Source organism: Hemitrygon akajei, chromosome 11 (genome assembly GCF_048418815.1).
Source record: "Hemitrygon akajei chromosome 11, sHemAka1.3, whole genome shotgun sequence".
NCBI classification, from domain to species: domain Eukaryota; kingdom Metazoa; phylum Chordata; class Chondrichthyes; order Myliobatiformes; family Dasyatidae; genus Hemitrygon; species Hemitrygon akajei.
This window is the reverse complement of record NC_133134.1, coordinates 154533813-154552898: the sequence shown is the minus strand read 5'-3', so window position 1 is coordinate 154552898 and position 19086 is coordinate 154533813. Positions and strand designations below refer to the sequence as shown.

Genomic DNA, 19086 nt, shown 5'->3' with positions numbered 1-19086 from the left:
TGTGTCCTGAAACTAGTGGACTTCTGAATCGACCTCAATGATGCCTGGCTTTGTGAACTTCAGTTCTGAATGCTGCTTTCTTGCTTTGTTTGCATGATTTGTCGTTTTTTTCCTCTCTTTCTCTGCACACAAGGTGTTTGGATGATGTCTTCCTTTGTTTTTAGTGGGATCTGTTGGAGTTCTTTATTTTGTGGCTGTCTGCAGCGAGACAGACCTCACAGTTGTATAAAGTATACACACTTTGATAATAAAATTAACTTTGAACTTTGACCATTTACCATTATTAATGTATTTTAAATTTAGGGGGAATGCTGTCGAGTGCAATAATGAAATGTAACAGCTTTTCGAGAGGAAAAGGTACCTGCATATGGTCTTATTTACAGAAAAAAAAGGACAAGTGATTGTTCCTTTCTGAGAATACAGGACCTTTGGCTCAGAAGGGATGTGCTGATGAAAGTAACTGCTTCACAACATGATTCGCAATCTGTCAATTGATTTGCAACATTAATGCCTAGAGCAAGTTGAAGCTCTGAAAGCAGCATAATTTCAGAGCCCAGCTGCTTTGACATTCAGATGTAAACGATCTTGAAAATACAGAATAAATAGAAAGTTTGTAGTAAGTCAGTCAGATTCTGAAAGGCAAAATGATAAGGTTTTAATTTTAAATTGGGACCCAGTCTTACGGTTTTAATTCTGGTTTATTAACATGAACAGTTTCCAATATGGATTTTGGGAATCTTTTATTAAAATCCAGAATGGAGAAATGAGTAGAACATGGAGAAAATAAAAAGCCAGGGGTAGTATGTCTCATTATGTGGTGGGGTTCTCAACTATTAATTTCATTGTGGCATTCATCAATGGCAAAAAGCTACCTTTGTGTACAAAAGCCTTAGATATAAATGACAACTGGTTTCAAATACAGCAATATTATCTTTCCATGTGACTCAGACATTTGTGGGGTCTGACTTGCATTTTTTGAGCCCTCTAGGCACGGCATATGATGCAATGGCTGAACTCGGCATTTGCACAATTGTTCTAAATTCTGGTCAGAGAGCAGAATACAAGAGGTGACAGCTGTGTGTGACTTCAAAAGATCCCCACTGTTGCAACTACATCTACAGCATATGGATACCTCTGAGTCACTCCTAAGAAAGAGCTCACCTTTCTATTCATTGCTTCTGTTCATTCTGCAGATAGCCCGAAAGATTAAGGGCCATAAACGTTCTCTTATCTTGAGAAACAGCTGGTATATTCAACCCCTGGCTACATAATCAATTTATTTACTGTTACAGAAAGGCATATTCTAAAAGAAAAGAACTCACCTCTTTATTTTGCATTTTAATTTTAACATATTTTAATTGATTTTAAACAATGATTTGAAGATTCTCTGAACATACCTCGTTTACTACAAGCAATGTTTTTATAAACTGCCCATCAATGTTTATCCAACAAACATATTTACCCTATTTTGGGAGAAGTTTGATGATATTTTGAATCTGGTGTGAAGATATTAATTTATACTGTATCATATGTGTTGTTAGTTACTCATTTATAGTTTTCTTCCCACTCAATTTTATTTGTCATAAAATTGTCAAGAATGAGCTTTCCTTTATTAATCTTACATTTCCACATGTCTGTATTGAAAATAGCATGCCATTCTTTCAACAAAAAATGTCTTGCATTTATCTAGCACCTTCTAAGTCGTCTTCAACACCAATTTCCCTTTGTATAGTGTTGTTAACAACGGAAACTGTTTCAAAACACTTCATGACATTGTAATGAAATTCAAGTTGACATCAACCCCCATAAGGAATACGGTCTCTTGACCAAAATCCAGGTCTAAGAATTTTTTGAGTTTCAAGAAGCTTTAAGGAGTACGTGGGCATTGGCAACTGAAGGCAAAGCTGTCAATGGTACAGCAATTTAGTTTGGGATATATAAGAGGCCAGAATTAGAGGAGTACAGATTGACTTGCAGGCTTTGTGTCTGAGGATTATTATGGAGCTAAGGCAGGGGGAACAGGGTGGAAATGGAAAACAAGCATAAGGTTCCATAAGGATTTACAGAAAGTATATTTTAATGCCAAGGTGTCTGTGTGTATGTACGGATGTGCATGTGTTTGTATCTACAAGGGGTGATTGATAAGTTCGTGGCCTAGGGTAGGAGGAGTCAATTTTAGAAAACCTAGCGCATTTAATTTTCAACATTGTCCCCTCCTACATTTACACACTTAGTCCAGCGGTCGTGGAGCATACGGATTCCTTCTTTGTAGAAGTCGGCATCTTGGACCTCCAGAAGTGGTCCACAGCAGGGATGATTGTGGCCTAAGGTGGAAGGAGATGAGTTATTAACTTCAAACTTTCTGCATAATCACTCAAAGAGTTGAACTGCATGTGCATGTAATGAGAGCTGTATAACTCATCTCCTTCTACCTGAGGCCACAAACTTATCAATCATCCCTGCTGTGAACCACTTCTGGAGGTCCAAGATGCCGACTTCTACAAAGAAGGGATCCGTATGCTCCACCACCAATGGACTAAGTGTGTAAATGTAGGAGGGGACTATGTTGAAAATTAAATGTGCTAGGTTTTCTAAAATTGACTCCTTCTACCCTAGGCCACAAACTTAACAATCACCCCTCATCTGTGTGTCCATGTTTGTGGTATACTAAGTTTACATAGCCTGGTCCTTAATCACCTTAGTCCTTTTAACCATTGAACCAAGACCTCATTTTGTCGAGTCTGCTGTGCAACAGCCATATCATATTAATTAAATCTATGAACAGACACTTCTTAGGTCCTGAGGGATTGCCTGCAGAGAAGATGGCCCTTATAGTGTTCTTGGTGTTATTATTATTAGTGTTATTGATAATGGATTAACAATACTCTCTGGCCATTCTAGGCCTTTTGTTGATCCTCCATGTTTGGGGATGATAAAGATCTACCCCTCAACCCTAATTCTCCTCTATCATCTTCCATCTCCGAGGCTAATATTTTCTTGGATAATGCCGAGCACATGAGGAAGGGACTTGTGTGGAAGCATGAACCTGCATCTGCCCTACCTCTAGGCAATCTTCAGTTCCACTATACCACCCACCTCAGAAAGTAATATCATCTAACAATTCTAATATTTTTATAATAGGTTTCAAAATTGTTTAACTTTTTACCTACCTCCTGTTTTTACTGCTTCCTCGAACAATAATCTTTTAGAAACCTCAAGCCTTTTGCCAATGATTGCATCTTATTGATTTACTTCATAGTCACTTTAATCTACCATTAATAGGTAAGTGTAATTCTTCATTAGAATTACACCAACCAGGTTCTGAATAGTTGTGTACAGTCTCTGCTGTAATATGGGAAATCCTGCAATTCATTTACACACTGAAAGTTCCCAGAAGCAGCACTGTGATAACTGGACTAGATCAATTTGCACCCTTGTGTTCACTCCCCACTGGTGCATCTGCATTTTGCTCTTAGTGTCTTATTGGCAATACTGACACAACCCTTCTGCAAGGCAAAGCAGTGCAGGTACAGAGACCAGACCACAATGGATGGTAGTACTGCCCAACCCACAAACTGCCCTTATACCTTTATGAAACTTGTACCAAAGGACTTTTCCTTGATTCTAACTGTCCCCAATTAACAGAGGCACTGTTCTGATGCAGAGCAGGTCCGGAAAAACTGTTAACTTATTTTAGAATATCATTAATTTTAGGAAGGTAAAAAGTAATAAATTTATTTAAAACAATTATCATTAATAAGCTTAATTAATGTTATATTCATGTAATTAACTATATTAATATTCATTAAAAAGTAATTAAAATTACACACAATTTATCAATGATCAAAATAGTGGAGAGGAAGAATGAGATACAATGCATTTTCAACTCCCAAAGCTCAGCACATGGTAAAAAAAATCTTCAGAATCATTGGTCCGCTCAGGAACCAGTCCATCTGACCTCCGCCACATTCTGTACATAAGGGTGAAGTGCACTGACAATTCTTCAGTGCCGTCAACTTGCTGTCAGTACCATCTAGCCCAATGACTGGATGACCCATTGACAGAATGTCAATTGAGTTCAGGCCATTGGAGATAACTCAATTTATGTCAATGTTATGAGAGCGGGTAAATAGGGTCAACGCTTAATGTCTTATTTGAAATCTTTCATCTTTGAAGGTGTGGCACCCCCTCAATATTGTGCAAGAGTGTTGGCCTAGAACTTTACACTCAATTCTGGTTTGGGTCTTCCCGTCACTGACCTCTTTATTGAAAACAGCAATTGAATTTATTGAAAACAGCCTGAGCTTTTAAAGCAGGGGTGGGGGCTAGCGCGTACAGATCCCACTATACTTCCAAATGGTTGAACAATATTAGCTAAATTTATTTATTTATATTTATAACTTTTTTTTCTATTGTTCTGACTTGTTCTCTCTTTGGAGCTGAACAGCTTCACTTCCCTCCAGTTCCAGTCAAGGGGAGGAGACAGAGTTAGTCTGGCTTTGTCTGTACCATGTGCTACTCTATTCCTCTTCCTTTTGATCATACCAGATATTCCTTTCCATTTTCCTTCCTTTTTTGGACATTCAGAATAAAACAGTACACTGCATCAATTATACTAGATGCTACAATTAACTCTATGACCTCCAAGCTGGGAGAGCTGTCAAAATCCTTCTTAATAACTTCTCTTCTGCACTTTTTGAAGTTTTGGTATAGATTAAAAATGATGACAAAATTCAACCTCAAATAAGTGTGGTGTTTTACCATGAGGTTCCCGTTTAAACTGACATAGTTATCAAAGCGGTACCTGATAGTCTTTTCATCCAGTATTTGGTTAGACAGAGTTACAGACCATGACACTGAAGACAGCTGAGTTGTCATTAGAGAAAGTACACACCCAGCAATAACTTGCTTCATCTGTGGCATGCGTTATTACCGTGGATTAATACATGCCATTTTAATTGGCTTTATTGAATACAAAATTAATCTGGTTTTTGAATGGCTGCTGCTAAAGTTCTGAAATAGGAAATAAATTTGCTCATCTCTTTAACAGTGGAATCACAAACATTCATATTAGGTTTCACAATAATTATATTTCACATGTGAGAATGCTTATAAAGTGGGGTTACCATTACCTATTAACCTGTATGTCTTTGGACATGGGAGGAAACTGGACCACCTGGAGGAAAACCACACGGTCACTGGGAGAACGTACAAACTCCTTACAGGTGGTGGAGAGAATTGAACCCAGGTTGCAGGCGCTGTAACGGGGTTATGCTAAGCCTTACTCTACCGCGTCATCCCGACTCTAAGGAAATTGAATCAGAAGGTGTCAGCAATGACCCCAGAAACAGAGATTTAAACTTATGATCATGTTCTGCTCCAACTCCATGGATCATTATGCGGCCTTCATCATCCTAATCACACACACTGATCAGTCAAAAGACCCAAGTCACTACTTGAGACCTATCACATGCATAGGAATGCAAATCCAAGGGTCGACTAGGAATGCTCAACTGAAGCAAGCACAAGGTGGCAATGTTCAGAGCAGCCAAAAGTATCCTGATAGGGGTCATTTCATTGGGCCCAGGAGAAGAAGAAGAGTTAGGTCTGGACCCAAAATCTAATCAACCGTCTTCCAGTCTGTCAGCCCTGTCTCTGACCGATTGCCATTCAAAACTGACAAGTCGCTATTAGCAAAAAAATGCCTAGTGCAAATGTCTCATTCAAGTTTCACATTTGTAATAATCACATTTGCACTTGATCAGTTTAAATATGAGTAAGAATAATTGCGCGTCACATCTGTATTTTCTAAACAGCAAAGTGTAATGAACATACTTTCCCCTCAGGCTTTATCTGGGTTGATTTTCCACATCTTTTACTAAGAGGAGGAATTGGGGTTTTCCGTGCAGCTGCCTCCCTAGAGGAACAAGAATAGTCTTCCTTTGCCCTCAAAATGCTTGTCCTCTTTAAGTGGTGCTGGCATGTAATGACACTGGCTCTCTGCTGACACACGCATCCTCCACATAGCATGGATTACATCCAACAGGTGAGCAAATCATCGAATGAGAGGAAACCATGAGGTTGCCATGTTCTCTGTGCAGTAATCAGTGGAGGCAGTTGACCAGGTAGCACCAACTTCACGGACTAGACTAGACTAGACTAGACTGATTTCATCGACTAGACATTGTAGTCCTCACATTGGCTAATCGAATCGGAATTTCCTCTTCAATATCTCTCATTATGATGCTACTTGCGGATGTGTCTTCAAGTCCAGCAATTCAATGTTTAAAAATCTGCCTTGAATTACATTGCTTAAGTCCAGTAAATAAGTACTCCGTGTTATAGACTTTCACACAAAACTTCCTAGTCTGCCAAAGAAACAATAACTTTGAATTCAGGAACAGCTTCTTCCCCTCTGCCGTCCAATTTCTAAACGTACATTGAACCAATGAACACTATCTCACTATTTTTATTTCTATTTTTGCACTACTTAATTTAACTATCTATATACATAAACTGTAATTTATGTTTGTTCTACTATTATGTATTGCATTGTACTGCTGCTGTAAAGACAACCAATTTCATGACATCTGACCCTATTAAACCTGATTCTGGTTCTAAAGAGGCCTTCGTTCCAAAGCCTGGGCTGCTAGTAATTCTGAATCAATGGAGCAGTATCATTGCAATTACAAGTTTACCACACTAAATAAGCAGGAACCAAACACATACTGTGTGAAACCTTTTGCTTACCTCATTGGACATGAATCCCACACAGTCATGGAGAACAGTTATAAGGATAGACCGCAAAGCTATGATCTCCTTCAATTGTCAAGAACCTCATACAGTTACAGTGAGTAACCCTTTGCTAGATCAAAACTGTTCCAAGCTACGATGAGTAACTTTCACCTTGCTGGTTAGTAGAAACACCACATATTGTACAAAATTAAAGGATATTATTCCAACTCTACTGAGAAATCAAAAATTTTAAATGAGTCAGCTCCAGTATTATTAATATGAAAAAACATTGCCATTATAAACACAAGAAGGTCCGCAGATGCTGGAAATCCAAAGCAACACACAAAATGCTGGAGGAACTCAGTAGGTCAGGCAACATCTATGGAAAAGAGTAAACAATTGATGTTTCAGGCCGAAACCCTTCTTATTTTCCAATTAGTTGATGTTCACTGTAAGCCAGTAGTAAGAACTACAGTTTAAAGCAACATGCAAATCATTTCCCTGCTAGAATACTGAGAATTTTAGCGATTTTAAAAAAAAACTTCTATTTTTACCAGCTCGTAGCAAAACACTTACTCACTGCCAGGAGCTGTACTCACCTGTTTCTGAATAGCAACAAGACAGGACAGTCAATTAAACTTAAATCTGATAGAAGTGAAATAAATGTCCCATTAATGCAAATCCATCTGTTGCACATTTCACTTTATGAAGCTCTGGAGCCGAACGTGACGGGCACATTTCTACCGGCCAGATTGGAAGCAAATGCTCTCTTTGAGCGTCATTGTGTATAGGTTAATATTACTTTGGCCCTTTCTTCTGCCTCCTGGATATCTGCTCCTCCCCCAATCACAGAAGGCAGCAGACTGACTGAGGGTCATTCATTATCACAGGCAACAGCTGGGATTTGGACCTCCCTGAAACACTTCTACTCCTCATGCAAAACAGCTTAGTCAAGGTAAGCTGCCGGATCTTCCTACAAAAAAAAGATAGCTCTCCATAAAAGCAGCTCATAGGAGAGAAGTCATGCATTAAGTCCCCAGTGAGGCTCAGCACACAGCAGTGACTCCCACCCCCTCCCCCTCTCCTATCAACTGCAAAAAAGAACTTCACAACCCTCCCTATCTCAGCATGCTCACAGTCTGTCCCATTGTGAATGCATGTTCATACTTTATTGATTAATATGGATCAGATGTGACTTCTGCTGTGAAAGTTTATCTGCAGAAGCTCTTCCCCACCCCCTCCCCACACCCCACCCGTCAGTGCCTTAATTCCAGGGCCGCTGTCTGAAGGCAGACTGACCACCCACTTGCACCTCAAATCAAACACATCTTTATGAAATGAGCAGGGCTCAGTATCTGAATGGTGACCTCTAGGCTGATTAGACAAAACGGCTTGATAATTACAGCCCAGCATCTCTCTATTCATGTCCAAGTACACGCCCAGCTCTCCAAAGTGGAAGCAGTCAGTCTCTTGTGTAAGCTCCAGGTATGCTAGACATTCACTTCTGTATTGTATTAAGGAACACTCTGCTGAATAAAAAACAGCTTGCAAATCTGCACCAACACAAGAGATTCTGCAGATGCTGGAAATCCAGAGTAACACACACAAAATGCTGGATGAACTCAGCAGGGCAGGCAGCATCTCTGGAGAGGAATAAGAAGCGAGACTTTTCATCTGGAGGAGGATCACTCAGACTGCTCTTCCCAGCCTCTGGTACCTTCATCAGAGGAAAATGGCGGTGGTTGGCACTACATGTCTAGCTTCGCAGGGATGACCCATTTAAAGATGAAACGTGAACATGTACAAAGAGCCGAATTAATTTATCGTAAATATGCTACTACAAATAAAAGGTTTAAAGGGAGGGATGTTAAACATAAAAGATTCAGCACCTCCACTCCATCTGCCATAAGCAGAACTTTTGGTGGCCAAATTATGATTCCCATTCTCGTTCCGACATGTCGGTCCATGGTCTCCTCTTATGGCACAGTAAGGCCACCCTCAGGGTGGAGGAGCAACACCTTATATTCTGTTTGGATAGCCTCCCATCTGATGGCATAATTATCAATTTCTCCTGCCAGTTAAAAAAAAAATCCTCCCCCTCCCCTCTTCTATTTCCCCATTCTGGCCTCACACCTCTTCTCTGCCTGGCTATCACCTCCACCTGGTGTCCCTCTTCCTTTTCTTTCTCCTATGGTTCACTCTCCTCTCCAATCAGATTCCTTCCTCTCCAGCCACTAATCTGGCTTCTCCTCTCACCTTCTAGCTATCCTCATTCGCCTCAACTCCCCCCCCCCCCTCACCTTTTTATTCTGGCATCTTCTCCCTTCCTTTCCAGTCCTGAAGAAGGGTCTTAGCCCATAATATTGATTGTTTATTCATTTCCATCGATTTTGCCTGACCTGCTGAGTTTCTCCAGCATTTTGTGTGTGTGCTGCTTTGAAATTTCCAGCATTTGCAGAAGTTCTTGTGTTTAGATTTTGCAGATGCTGGAAGAAAATAAGGCAGCACCTAACAGTCGATGACTTGGGCTTGAGTACCTTAATCAGGACTTGAAAGGAAGGGACAGAAGCCTGAAAATGATGAGGTCTAACCTAAACTCTTCATATATACAGTATGTCTTTGGTTGAAATATTTGTACACAGCCTGGCATAGTTGGTTGAACAGAGCTGAGAGTGTGACAGTGGTAGACAAGTCCAGCAGCAGTTGTTTCTCAGTGTAAAATTTCTCCCATTTTACAATTCTTATTTCAAAAGAATATTGTGGAAAATTTATGTCTAACGGCAGTTGTTCATTTATTTGCACGCAACAGAATGCAGCCTGAGGCCTTCCCAGTACAGCTGTTCATCACTAAAGTACTTCAAACATTAGCATAAGGCTCAGTGAATTAAATCAGAAGTTTGACTCTCTACAGACTGTTCCTTATGAGATTAAGCAACAGTTCCCTAGTGACTTTAAGTCTGTTAAAAATATTTGCATAAAGCACAGCTCGCACACAATCAAAACGTACAATTACATCAAATTGCACATATTAAAATAACATGGCATCTCTATTTCAAATGATAGAATCTATGTTGCAGTATTTCTAATATTATTTGTTGCAGGACCATAACTTGCGCGCAGCAGGATAAACTTTTATTAATCAGTCCAATAAAGATTATCCACAGGACTACCTTCTGGAAATGTCATTCTGATAATGTTAATGGATTGCCCCTCCTCTGATAGATAGATAGATAGATACTTTATTCATCCCCTGTTAAGAAATTTTTAGTCATCTGTCACATCAGGAGCAATTCGACAAATGGATTTTAATCTGATTTATACAAGAATAATGAAATTATTGCAATTCATGCTCAGTGCTTTAATTTGTATAAAGTGGATCATCAGACTTATTATTGTCTGCATATTTTCCAGATAATATTAAATCTGGGATAGTGCATGGGGGATATATTTTGTACGTTTCCTTGTCAATGTGGAGCAGAGAGCAAGTTTGTAAATCTGTCAGGAAGCAAGTATGTTGGGAATAGCGAGGGTGGAGCTCCACGGGAGGGGTGTGGGACAGGTTGCAGAGAAGGAGTGCCATGGATGGGGGGGGGGGGGGGGGTTGGTGTGGGTGCAGAGACACCCAGCCATGTGATACTAGGCAAGGTCATTTGATTCCAAACAATTGGATTATTGATCATTACAGAACGTCTCTCTGATGCTTTCTGCCCCCTCCCCTCTTCCTACCCCCTTTACCAAGCATGATTCCCCTCTCCCTGCCCCCTTTCCACTCTCAGTCCATGATAAGAGACCTATATCAGAATAAGGTTTATCATCACTCACATATGTCATGAAATTTGTTTTTATTTTGTGGCAGCAGTGCAGTGCAATACATAAAATTACTGCGGCACTGTACAAAAGTCTTAGGCACCTTAGTATGTCTAAGACTTTTACATAGTACTGTAGTTCCTCTGTTCCATTTTACAACATATATTTCATTTATATGGTGCATTATTAATTCTTTCTTGCTCATTTCTGCCTTACTCCATGTTTCTACTTAGATTTGCATCTGTAACTTTCTTTTACTATTTCTCCTCTGTGCACTTACCCATGTGGTTGTTTCTATCCTTGAATTGGTCAAACTTAATATGTAACATGGAGTATCTGAAATTCAGATCCATTGAAAATAGGATATGTAGATCTGCAGATCTCAACACAAATTTCTCTTCTTCATGGTTTCCTGTTATTGTGAAGCGCTTTATAATCAAATGAGTTCCTTTTGAGGTGGATTATAAACAGAAGAGATCCTGCAGATGCTGCAAAACCACAGCAATAAACACAAAAGGCTGGAGGAACTCTGCGGACCAAACAGCATCTAAAGAGGGGAATCAACAGTCGATGTTAAAGGCTAAGACCTGATGAAAGGTCTCAGTCTGAAACATCAACTGTTTATTCTGCTCAGCAAGTCAGATGCTGCCTGACCTGCTGAGCTCCCCCAGCATTTTGTGTGTTACCTGTGAAGCGGAGTTCTGTTGTAATTTAGGGAAGTATAGTAATCGATATGAACACATCAAGGCTCACTAAAGCAGAAATTATGCTCCTACACTATTTTTCTGAAAAGGTAATGTTAGTTTAGGAAGAAAGCCCAATGGAGAATTCCTGTTCTTCAATAGTTCAACATAATTTCTTATGTGTTTACATATGCAGATTTAGATTATGACTACTCAAATACTAAACGTAATATCAATGTATATGTCACCATATACGATGGTGGTATTTATTTTCTTGCAGGCATTCACAGTAGAACAAAGAAATACAATAGAATCAATGAAAAAAAACACACACAAAGTCTGATAAATAACTAATGTGCAAAAGAAGACAATCTGTGCAAATACAAAAACAAACAAGTGATAATAAGAATTAAATAAATAATATTGAGAACATTAATTGTAGAGTCCTTGAAAGTGAGCCTATTGATTGCAAAATCAATTCAGATTTGAGGTGAGAGAAGGTATCCACACTGGTTCAGGAGCTTGATGGTTGAAGGATAATAACTGTTTCTGAACCTGGTGGTGTGGGACCTGAGGCTCCTGGATCCTACCACCACATGTACCTTTGTCTCCCCCCACCCACTCTCTACTTACCGCACTCCACTAATCTCCACTACTCCCTCCCCACTAATCTCTTTCCTGGCACATTCCCCTCCAAGTGAAAAATGCTACAACTGCCTATTACCTCTTCCCTCACCTCCATTCAGGGCCCCGAACTGTCCTTCCAGGTGAGGTAACACTTCACTAGCAAATCTGTTGGGGGTGCTCCTAATGTGGCCTCCTCTACATTGGTGAAGCCCTGCATAAATTGGGGGGAGAGCTTTGTCGAGCACCTCCATTCCATCTGCCAACAGTGGAATTTCCCGTTGGCCAACCATTTTAATTCCTATCCCCATTCCCATTCCGACATGTCAGTCCAGGGCTTCCTGTTTTGCCATGAAGAGGCTACTGTCAGGGTGAAGGAGCAACACCTCATACCCTGTCTGGGTAGCCTCCAACCTGATGACATGAGCATGGATTTCTCTTCTTCTATTCCCACTCTGGCCTCTTACTTCTTCTCCTCACCTGCCTATTACATCGCACTGATGTCTTCCCCCTTCCTTTCAAGTGGTGAAGAAGGGTCTCGGCCCGAAACTTTGACTGTTTATTCATCTCCATAGATGCTGCCTGACCTGCCGAGTTCCTCAGCATTTTGTGTGTATTTCTCCTGTGCCTGCTTCATGATGGCAGCATGAGGTGGTTTCTCTTCCTCCATTGTTTAAATCTTCCTTTTACCTTTGAGCAGCACTATATTTATCCAGGTATTGTTGTCGAGTGGTTTGCTGGCTTGTTAGCTTGCAGACGTTTCGTTACCCAGATAGGCATCATCATCAGTGCAATTTTGAATGACATGTTGATAATTGTTCGTCTTTTGTGTGTCCTGTGATTACGGACTAATCACAGGACACATAAAAGATGAACAGTTACCAACGTCTGCAAGCTAACAAGCCAGATTGGCGAGATACTCAACAACAACCCGAGCTACAAATCTTTTCCAACATCTTAAATATACAGGTACATATGCAGTATATATCTCGGGTGCCTAAGACTTTTGCACAGTACTGCAGTAGTTTTATGTTTTGCACTGTACTGCTGCCACAAAAAAAAACCAAATTCCATGACATTTGAGAATGATGATAAACCTGATTCTGATATGGGTCTCTGTTGTGGACTGGGAGTGGGAAGGGAGCAGGGAGAGGGGAATCACAATCGGGGAAAAGGGGAAGGGAGAGAGGAGGGAGTGGGAAGCACCAGAGAGACATTCTGGAATGATCAATAAACCAATTGTTTGGAATCAAATGACTTTGTTTGGTGTCTCAGGGGTAAGTGTGTCTGCACCCATGCCACTCCCTGCCCCAACACTTCTTCTCTGCCACCTGTCCCACACCACTCCCGCGGCGCTCCACCCTCGCCTTGCCCAGTATCCTTTGCTCCTGCCAGATTTCCAGATTTTCAAATTTGCTTTCTGGACTGCATTGACAAATAGAGTGTTATGCAAAAGTCTCAGGACCCCTACCTATATATATAGTAAGTGCCTAAGACTTTTGCACAGTACTGTATATCTTTTTTATTACTTCCCCATTGTGGATTAGATGGTGAAACTCTTGCTGGAAGACAGTTGTTTTGTAGAATCAAAATTAAAGGTGAGTTTATTATCATCTGCACAAGTACATGTATGCACTTGCATACACCATAGGCACACAGCATCCTATAAGCATGATTCACAAAAGACATAAACTAGACATGAACTATATACAGGTTTATCCAGAAAATATAACTAAAACAAAAATAAATGAAGTTCATTATAGTGTAAAGTGATCATTGTGTTGCTAAACTGTAGTGGTTAAGGGTTTATCAGTTGATTTAAGAACTGAGCAGTAGTCTACTGTTTCTTGTTGATGGGGGTTGATTTAGACTTGTGAACTTAATTGTTTTGGCTGGAAGTCAGGTCAGGTTGAGTTATGCCCCAGGGCATCTTTGAACTGATTCTTGCCTGAAAGGAAATAAAGGTAGTTTGACTTAACTTCACTCAAAGAGTAGAAGACTGTTGAAAAAAGAGTGAGTACCACTGAGTTTTTCCTAAGTGTAAGATTTTGGGTTTATTGGAGGGAGTCCTATTCCTCACATTTTGGATGGGAGAGGTTGGGTGGGGAGATGGATTAACTGTTTTCCATCAAAAAGTGAGATTAGATTGGACTGATTTACCTTAAAGAGGAATGGCCCTCAATGGCTAAAATATCTGATATGTGTTAACCTCCTGCACAAGGACACTGTGATTCAGCCTAAGCCCAAGACTGATGCTGCTTCATATGTGACAGATGTGTAGGAGTTTCATTTTTAAAAATCATTCTGTAAAAGAGTCATGTGTTAAAATGAACTTTGTGGTTAATCTTAAAGATGAACACCTCTTTCACATGAGTTTCATTTGGGTTTTGAGTCAGAGAGTCATAGAGCACTACAGCACAGAAACAGGCCCTTCTGGTCATCTAGTCTGTGCCAAACTGTTATTCTGCCTAGCCCCATCAAACCATATCTGGACTGTAGCCATTCTACCTCTCCCATCTACGTACCTATCTAAATTATTCTTAAGTGTTGAAATTGTACAAACACGTGTTATATATATGTAAATATGCCCATTGCACAATAAGGAGTACAAGTTCTACCTATGGGAAGCAACTACACCACATTTTCAACAATTATAGTGCCTGGACTCTAACCAAGCTTCAATGACGTCCTTTCTTAATGGCTGTGAAACCTGGGTTTCCATTCAAAAATGTTGACAGACCTCAAGATGGTGCCATCTGGACAATCTTTGGTCAATCCTCTGAAACAAATGGGAAAACCACCAGACAATTTCAGTGTCTGAACCCAAAACAAGTTGTAATGAGGCAAGGCATCACTGCAAGCACATGCTAGAATAGTGTCTCTCCAAACAACTTCTTCATTGGCAATTCATCCTAAACCTTTAGATGTCAAAAGATACATTATGAAGACATCTTCAAAGTGTCTGTGATGAAACACACAAAAAGTGTTGGAGGAACTCAGCAGGTCAGACAGCATTTATGGAGGGCAATAAACAGTTGACGATTTGGACTGAGACCCTTCATCAGGACTGGATTCTTGGCCCAAAATGTTGACTGTTTATTTCCCTCTTATATGTTTCCTAACCTGCTGGGCTACTTCTGCATTTTGTGTGTGCTCTTCTGGATTTACAGCATCTGCAGAATATCTCGTGTTTATGATCTATGATGCAATTTGGAATTGACACTGTAAGCTGGAAAGTTCAAGCAATCAAGAAACTATTTTTGGCAGTTACTGTCATTATTTGGAAACCGTGCCCTTTGAATAACTTCATCTGTCAGGCAGCAAATAAACAAGAAATGTTGAAGAAAACTAAAAAAGATTGACAACCAATATGAGCAAGTCTTCCATTCACCAACATGTGTAAAACTGTGTAGCCTCTGACCCACTCTTCAAGCTTTATGCCTTAAAGAGTGGGGTCAAATGCCACACAGTGCCCACAAGCTCTATTGACTCTGAGATAACACTCACTCTGTGAACACCAGTCAAGTACAAAGTTCAAACTACATTTATTATCAAAGTATGTATACTTTGCACAACCTTGAGATTTATCTTCTCGCAGGCAGCCACAGAACAGAGAAACCCAATAGAACCTATTGTATAAAAAAGACAAACACTCAAAGTACAGAGAGAAAAAACGATGTAAGTAAGCAAATAGCATTCCGAACTGAAGTTCATGACAGTGAGCCCACAGTGAGTCCAAAGCGAGACTTGAAGTCAGACACAAAGTCGGACATCACAGCAACCCAATCAGGAGCCTGTTAGTTGCAGACCACAGCCTCAGTTCAGTGCAGAGAGTAAAGCTCCTGGAGCAGCAACCTGAACTAGCTCATCCCCGCCCCCAGCATAGAATGTATAGACTGTATATGCATATTATATAAGTCAGGGACAATGAATTCAAAAATACTTAATGTTTTTCCATGTACTTGGGTGAATGTACATAAACTGTGAACCCATATCAGCGAGTATGGAAGAGTTAATAAAATATCAGTTGAGAATATACGTAGGATTAATGGTTTGGTATAGAGGAATAGTCTTTTTCAATACTTTGAAATGTCTAGATTTACCACCTGTATCAAAACTTGCACGAAATGTCTTGAACATAGTGAAAAAAACAGGTTTAAAAATGATATAAAAAATACTTCAATGAACATCTCCTTGAAACACAGTGATATTTCAAATAGAAAGTTGTCCATTACTTCATCTGATAATAATATATCTACAGTGTATATAATTTATACCATTATACACAAACAGTTGGATATATATACAATTTTATCAATAATACTGATAAATTTTGCATTTGTCTCTAATTATTTCTAATTACTCTACAATGGGTGCCACGAAGAATAAATGTGGATACTGGAACAGATGCATGTTTATTTATTGGATGAGTAATTTTGCTCAACAAACTTGGGAGATTTATTGTTCTTCATCCAGACCAGCCAAACAGATAGAATAGGATAATTTTGCTAAGAGTGGGGTAAAATTCTCCAAATAGAGAAATGTCACGGATTGCATAGGTGAAATGATATGTAATATTTGTTTGCACTGAAGCAGAAAAAAGTTAAATTAAATTGCACTTCTCATGTCCATTTCTGGATGTTCCAAAACACCTTACAACCAGTTATGATGAAGAGTCTGCAACATTAACTCTATTTCTCTCTCCACACAGCCTGACCTGCTGAGTATTCTATTTTTTTATTGCAACCAACAAACTGTAGAACAGGCCGTCCTTCCATTAAGAATGCTCGACTTCAACTCATACTCAACATCAACAATAGAAAGGAATTTATTGTGGACTTCAGGAAGGGGAAATCGGAAAAACATACACCAGTCCTCATTGAGGAGTCAGCAATGGAAAGGGTGAGCAGCTTCAAGTTCCTGGATGTCAACACCTCTGAAGATCTACATGTCCAAGCCCCAATATAATGATGCAATTCAGAAGGCACACCAATGGGTATATTTCATTAGGAGCTTGAGGAGATTTGGTATGTCAGCAAAGACTCAAGAACATGTCAATAGATTGGAGAGCAATCTAACCGGTTGCATCACCATCTAGTATGGCGGCATCAATACACAGGATTGGAAAAAGCTGAAGAGAGTTGTAAACTCAGTCATCTTTATCATGAGCACTAAGCTCCTCACCATCAAGGACACCTTCTAAAGGTGGTTCTTCAAGAAGGCAGCATCCACCATTAAGGTCTCTCATGAACAAAATCATGGGCATCTAGAACCCGTTCATTACCTGAGGACAGCCTACGCTGTTATTGAGTAGTTGCAGTTCAAAGCAGAATGAAAGAGTGAAACTGTGCCACGGTAGAGCATTGGGAAACCAAAGCACATAGATTAAACGTGAATAATGAACAATTTAGCGAATACATGGAAAATCTTGAGGTAGAAAATAATTGCAGAATTATAAAGAAGAAGATGGGTTAGGACTGTCTGTAGACATTGTGAAAATGACAATACTGATGTCAAATTTCTGGATTAGTTATCAAGAGGCCTAAACAGAGCTGTGAGTTCACAGTCAGCCATGCAATTTGATAACTTATTTTCAGTTAATTAAAAAAATGTTTTTTTTCAACAATCTAGACTCAGTAATAATGACCACAGGATCATTATAAAAAAAAAACACTAATCTTCAGTCTTAGAAAATCTCCTTGTATGTAATTCTGGACTTGATTCCTAAATGTTCCTTGAAATTGTCTGGAAAAGCACATTTCAATATATTTTCATGATTCCTTATGACATTGGAGGAGGCCAGTCAGCCCAGTCAGCTCACAGAGTAGTCCCACTCCCCAGGTAATTCTTCTTTATAACCAATTCCACACACTTCGTTGAACTACAAACTGGATTTGGATACAATAAAGGTGTTCATATTAGATGCTGCCTGGCCTGCTGTGTTCCACCAGCATTTTGTGTGTGTTGCTTGAATTTCCAGCATCTGCAGATTTCCTCGTGTTTGCTGTTCATATTCCAATCTTGCTTCCTGTGAAATGAGGAACTGTCCGACAGGCTAGTCAAGTAATTGCCTTAATCAGCTGTACTTACTTGGGATGTGCCCAGGTATATCTGATTCAGGTTACTTCCTTTTGTACCAATGTTCCTTGGGTCATTAGGGATAATTTCCTTTCCTTTCATTGACTATGAAGAAGTCTTAGGCACATTTATTCAGCGTTTGCACAGTACTGTATTTGTCAATGTGGAGTGGAGAGTGAGAATGAGGAAGAAATGTGATCAGTGACTTTGACCGTGAAATGATTGCTGGTGCCAGACGGGGTGGTTTGAGTATCTCAGAAACTGCTGATCTCCTGGGATTTCCACGCACGACAGATTCTAGAGCTTACAGAGAATAGTGCGAAAAACCAAAAAAAAAAATCCAGCGACTGGCAGTTCTGTGGGCAAAAATGAAAGAGGTCAGAGGAGAATGGCCAGACTGCTTCAAGCTGACAGGAAGGTGACAGTAACTCAAAGATTCAAGATTCAAAGTACATTTATTATCAAAGTATGTGTGCAGAATATAACTCTGGGGTTCGTCCTCCTGCAGGCAACCACTAAACAAAGAAACAGCATGGAACCCATTCAAGAAAACATCAAACATCCAAAGTGTGAGAAAAGAGAACAAATTGTGTAAATAGCAAAAAAGAAGCAGACAGTACACAGAATGCAAGCATCAAAGCAGGGGTCAAGTAGTATTCAGTTTAGTTCAGTTCAGTCAATGTAGGCTGCAGGGCCTACAATGTAGTTACAACAGTGGGGTGCAGAAGAGCATCTCTGAAGGCACAAGTCAGACTTGAAGTGGGTGGGATCCAGCAGCAGAAGACCACGAACATACACTCATGGCCACTTGATTAGGCACAGGAGGGAACCGAATTATAATCAAATGCAAATCAGTCTAGATGGAAGAAAATTTGAGAAGCAGAAATGAATTTGCTTTGATTTGCATGAAAAGGGACGCTTGTTTCACTTAAATCCGCTTCTGCTTTTATTTACAATCACAAGGTTTACCTCGCAGGAGCTGTGTGCGTACATGTGAAGTGGCTCCTTATGTTCGCAACAGATCACTCTGGGTGATTGGGAGAGAGAGAGAAAGCGCAGCTGTTTCAAATCATTTCACCTTTATTTGCACTGATTTGTGCTAAAATAGTATCATCCACTCTGTGGTCTAAGGGACGTGGTATGCATTCCATAACAAGTG

General features: G+C 39.9%; 1 protein-coding gene across 5 annotated transcripts in view; it reads right to left on the bottom strand.

Moving 5' to 3' along the window:
* LOC140736154 (protein phosphatase EYA1-like) overlaps positions 1 to 19086 on the bottom strand; it is a 279757-nt gene that overhangs the window by 189763 nt on the left and 70908 nt on the right. The window contains exon 2 of one of the 5 annotated variants that reach the window (XM_073061987.1): positions 2231 to 2324. The exons of the other annotated variants lie outside the window; for them this stretch is intronic. Within the exon in view, the coding sequence (XP_072918088.1) occupies positions 2231 to 2324 (94 nt within the window). The remainder of the gene's footprint in view (positions 1 to 2230; positions 2325 to 19086) is intronic. 5 annotated transcript variants of the gene reach the window in all.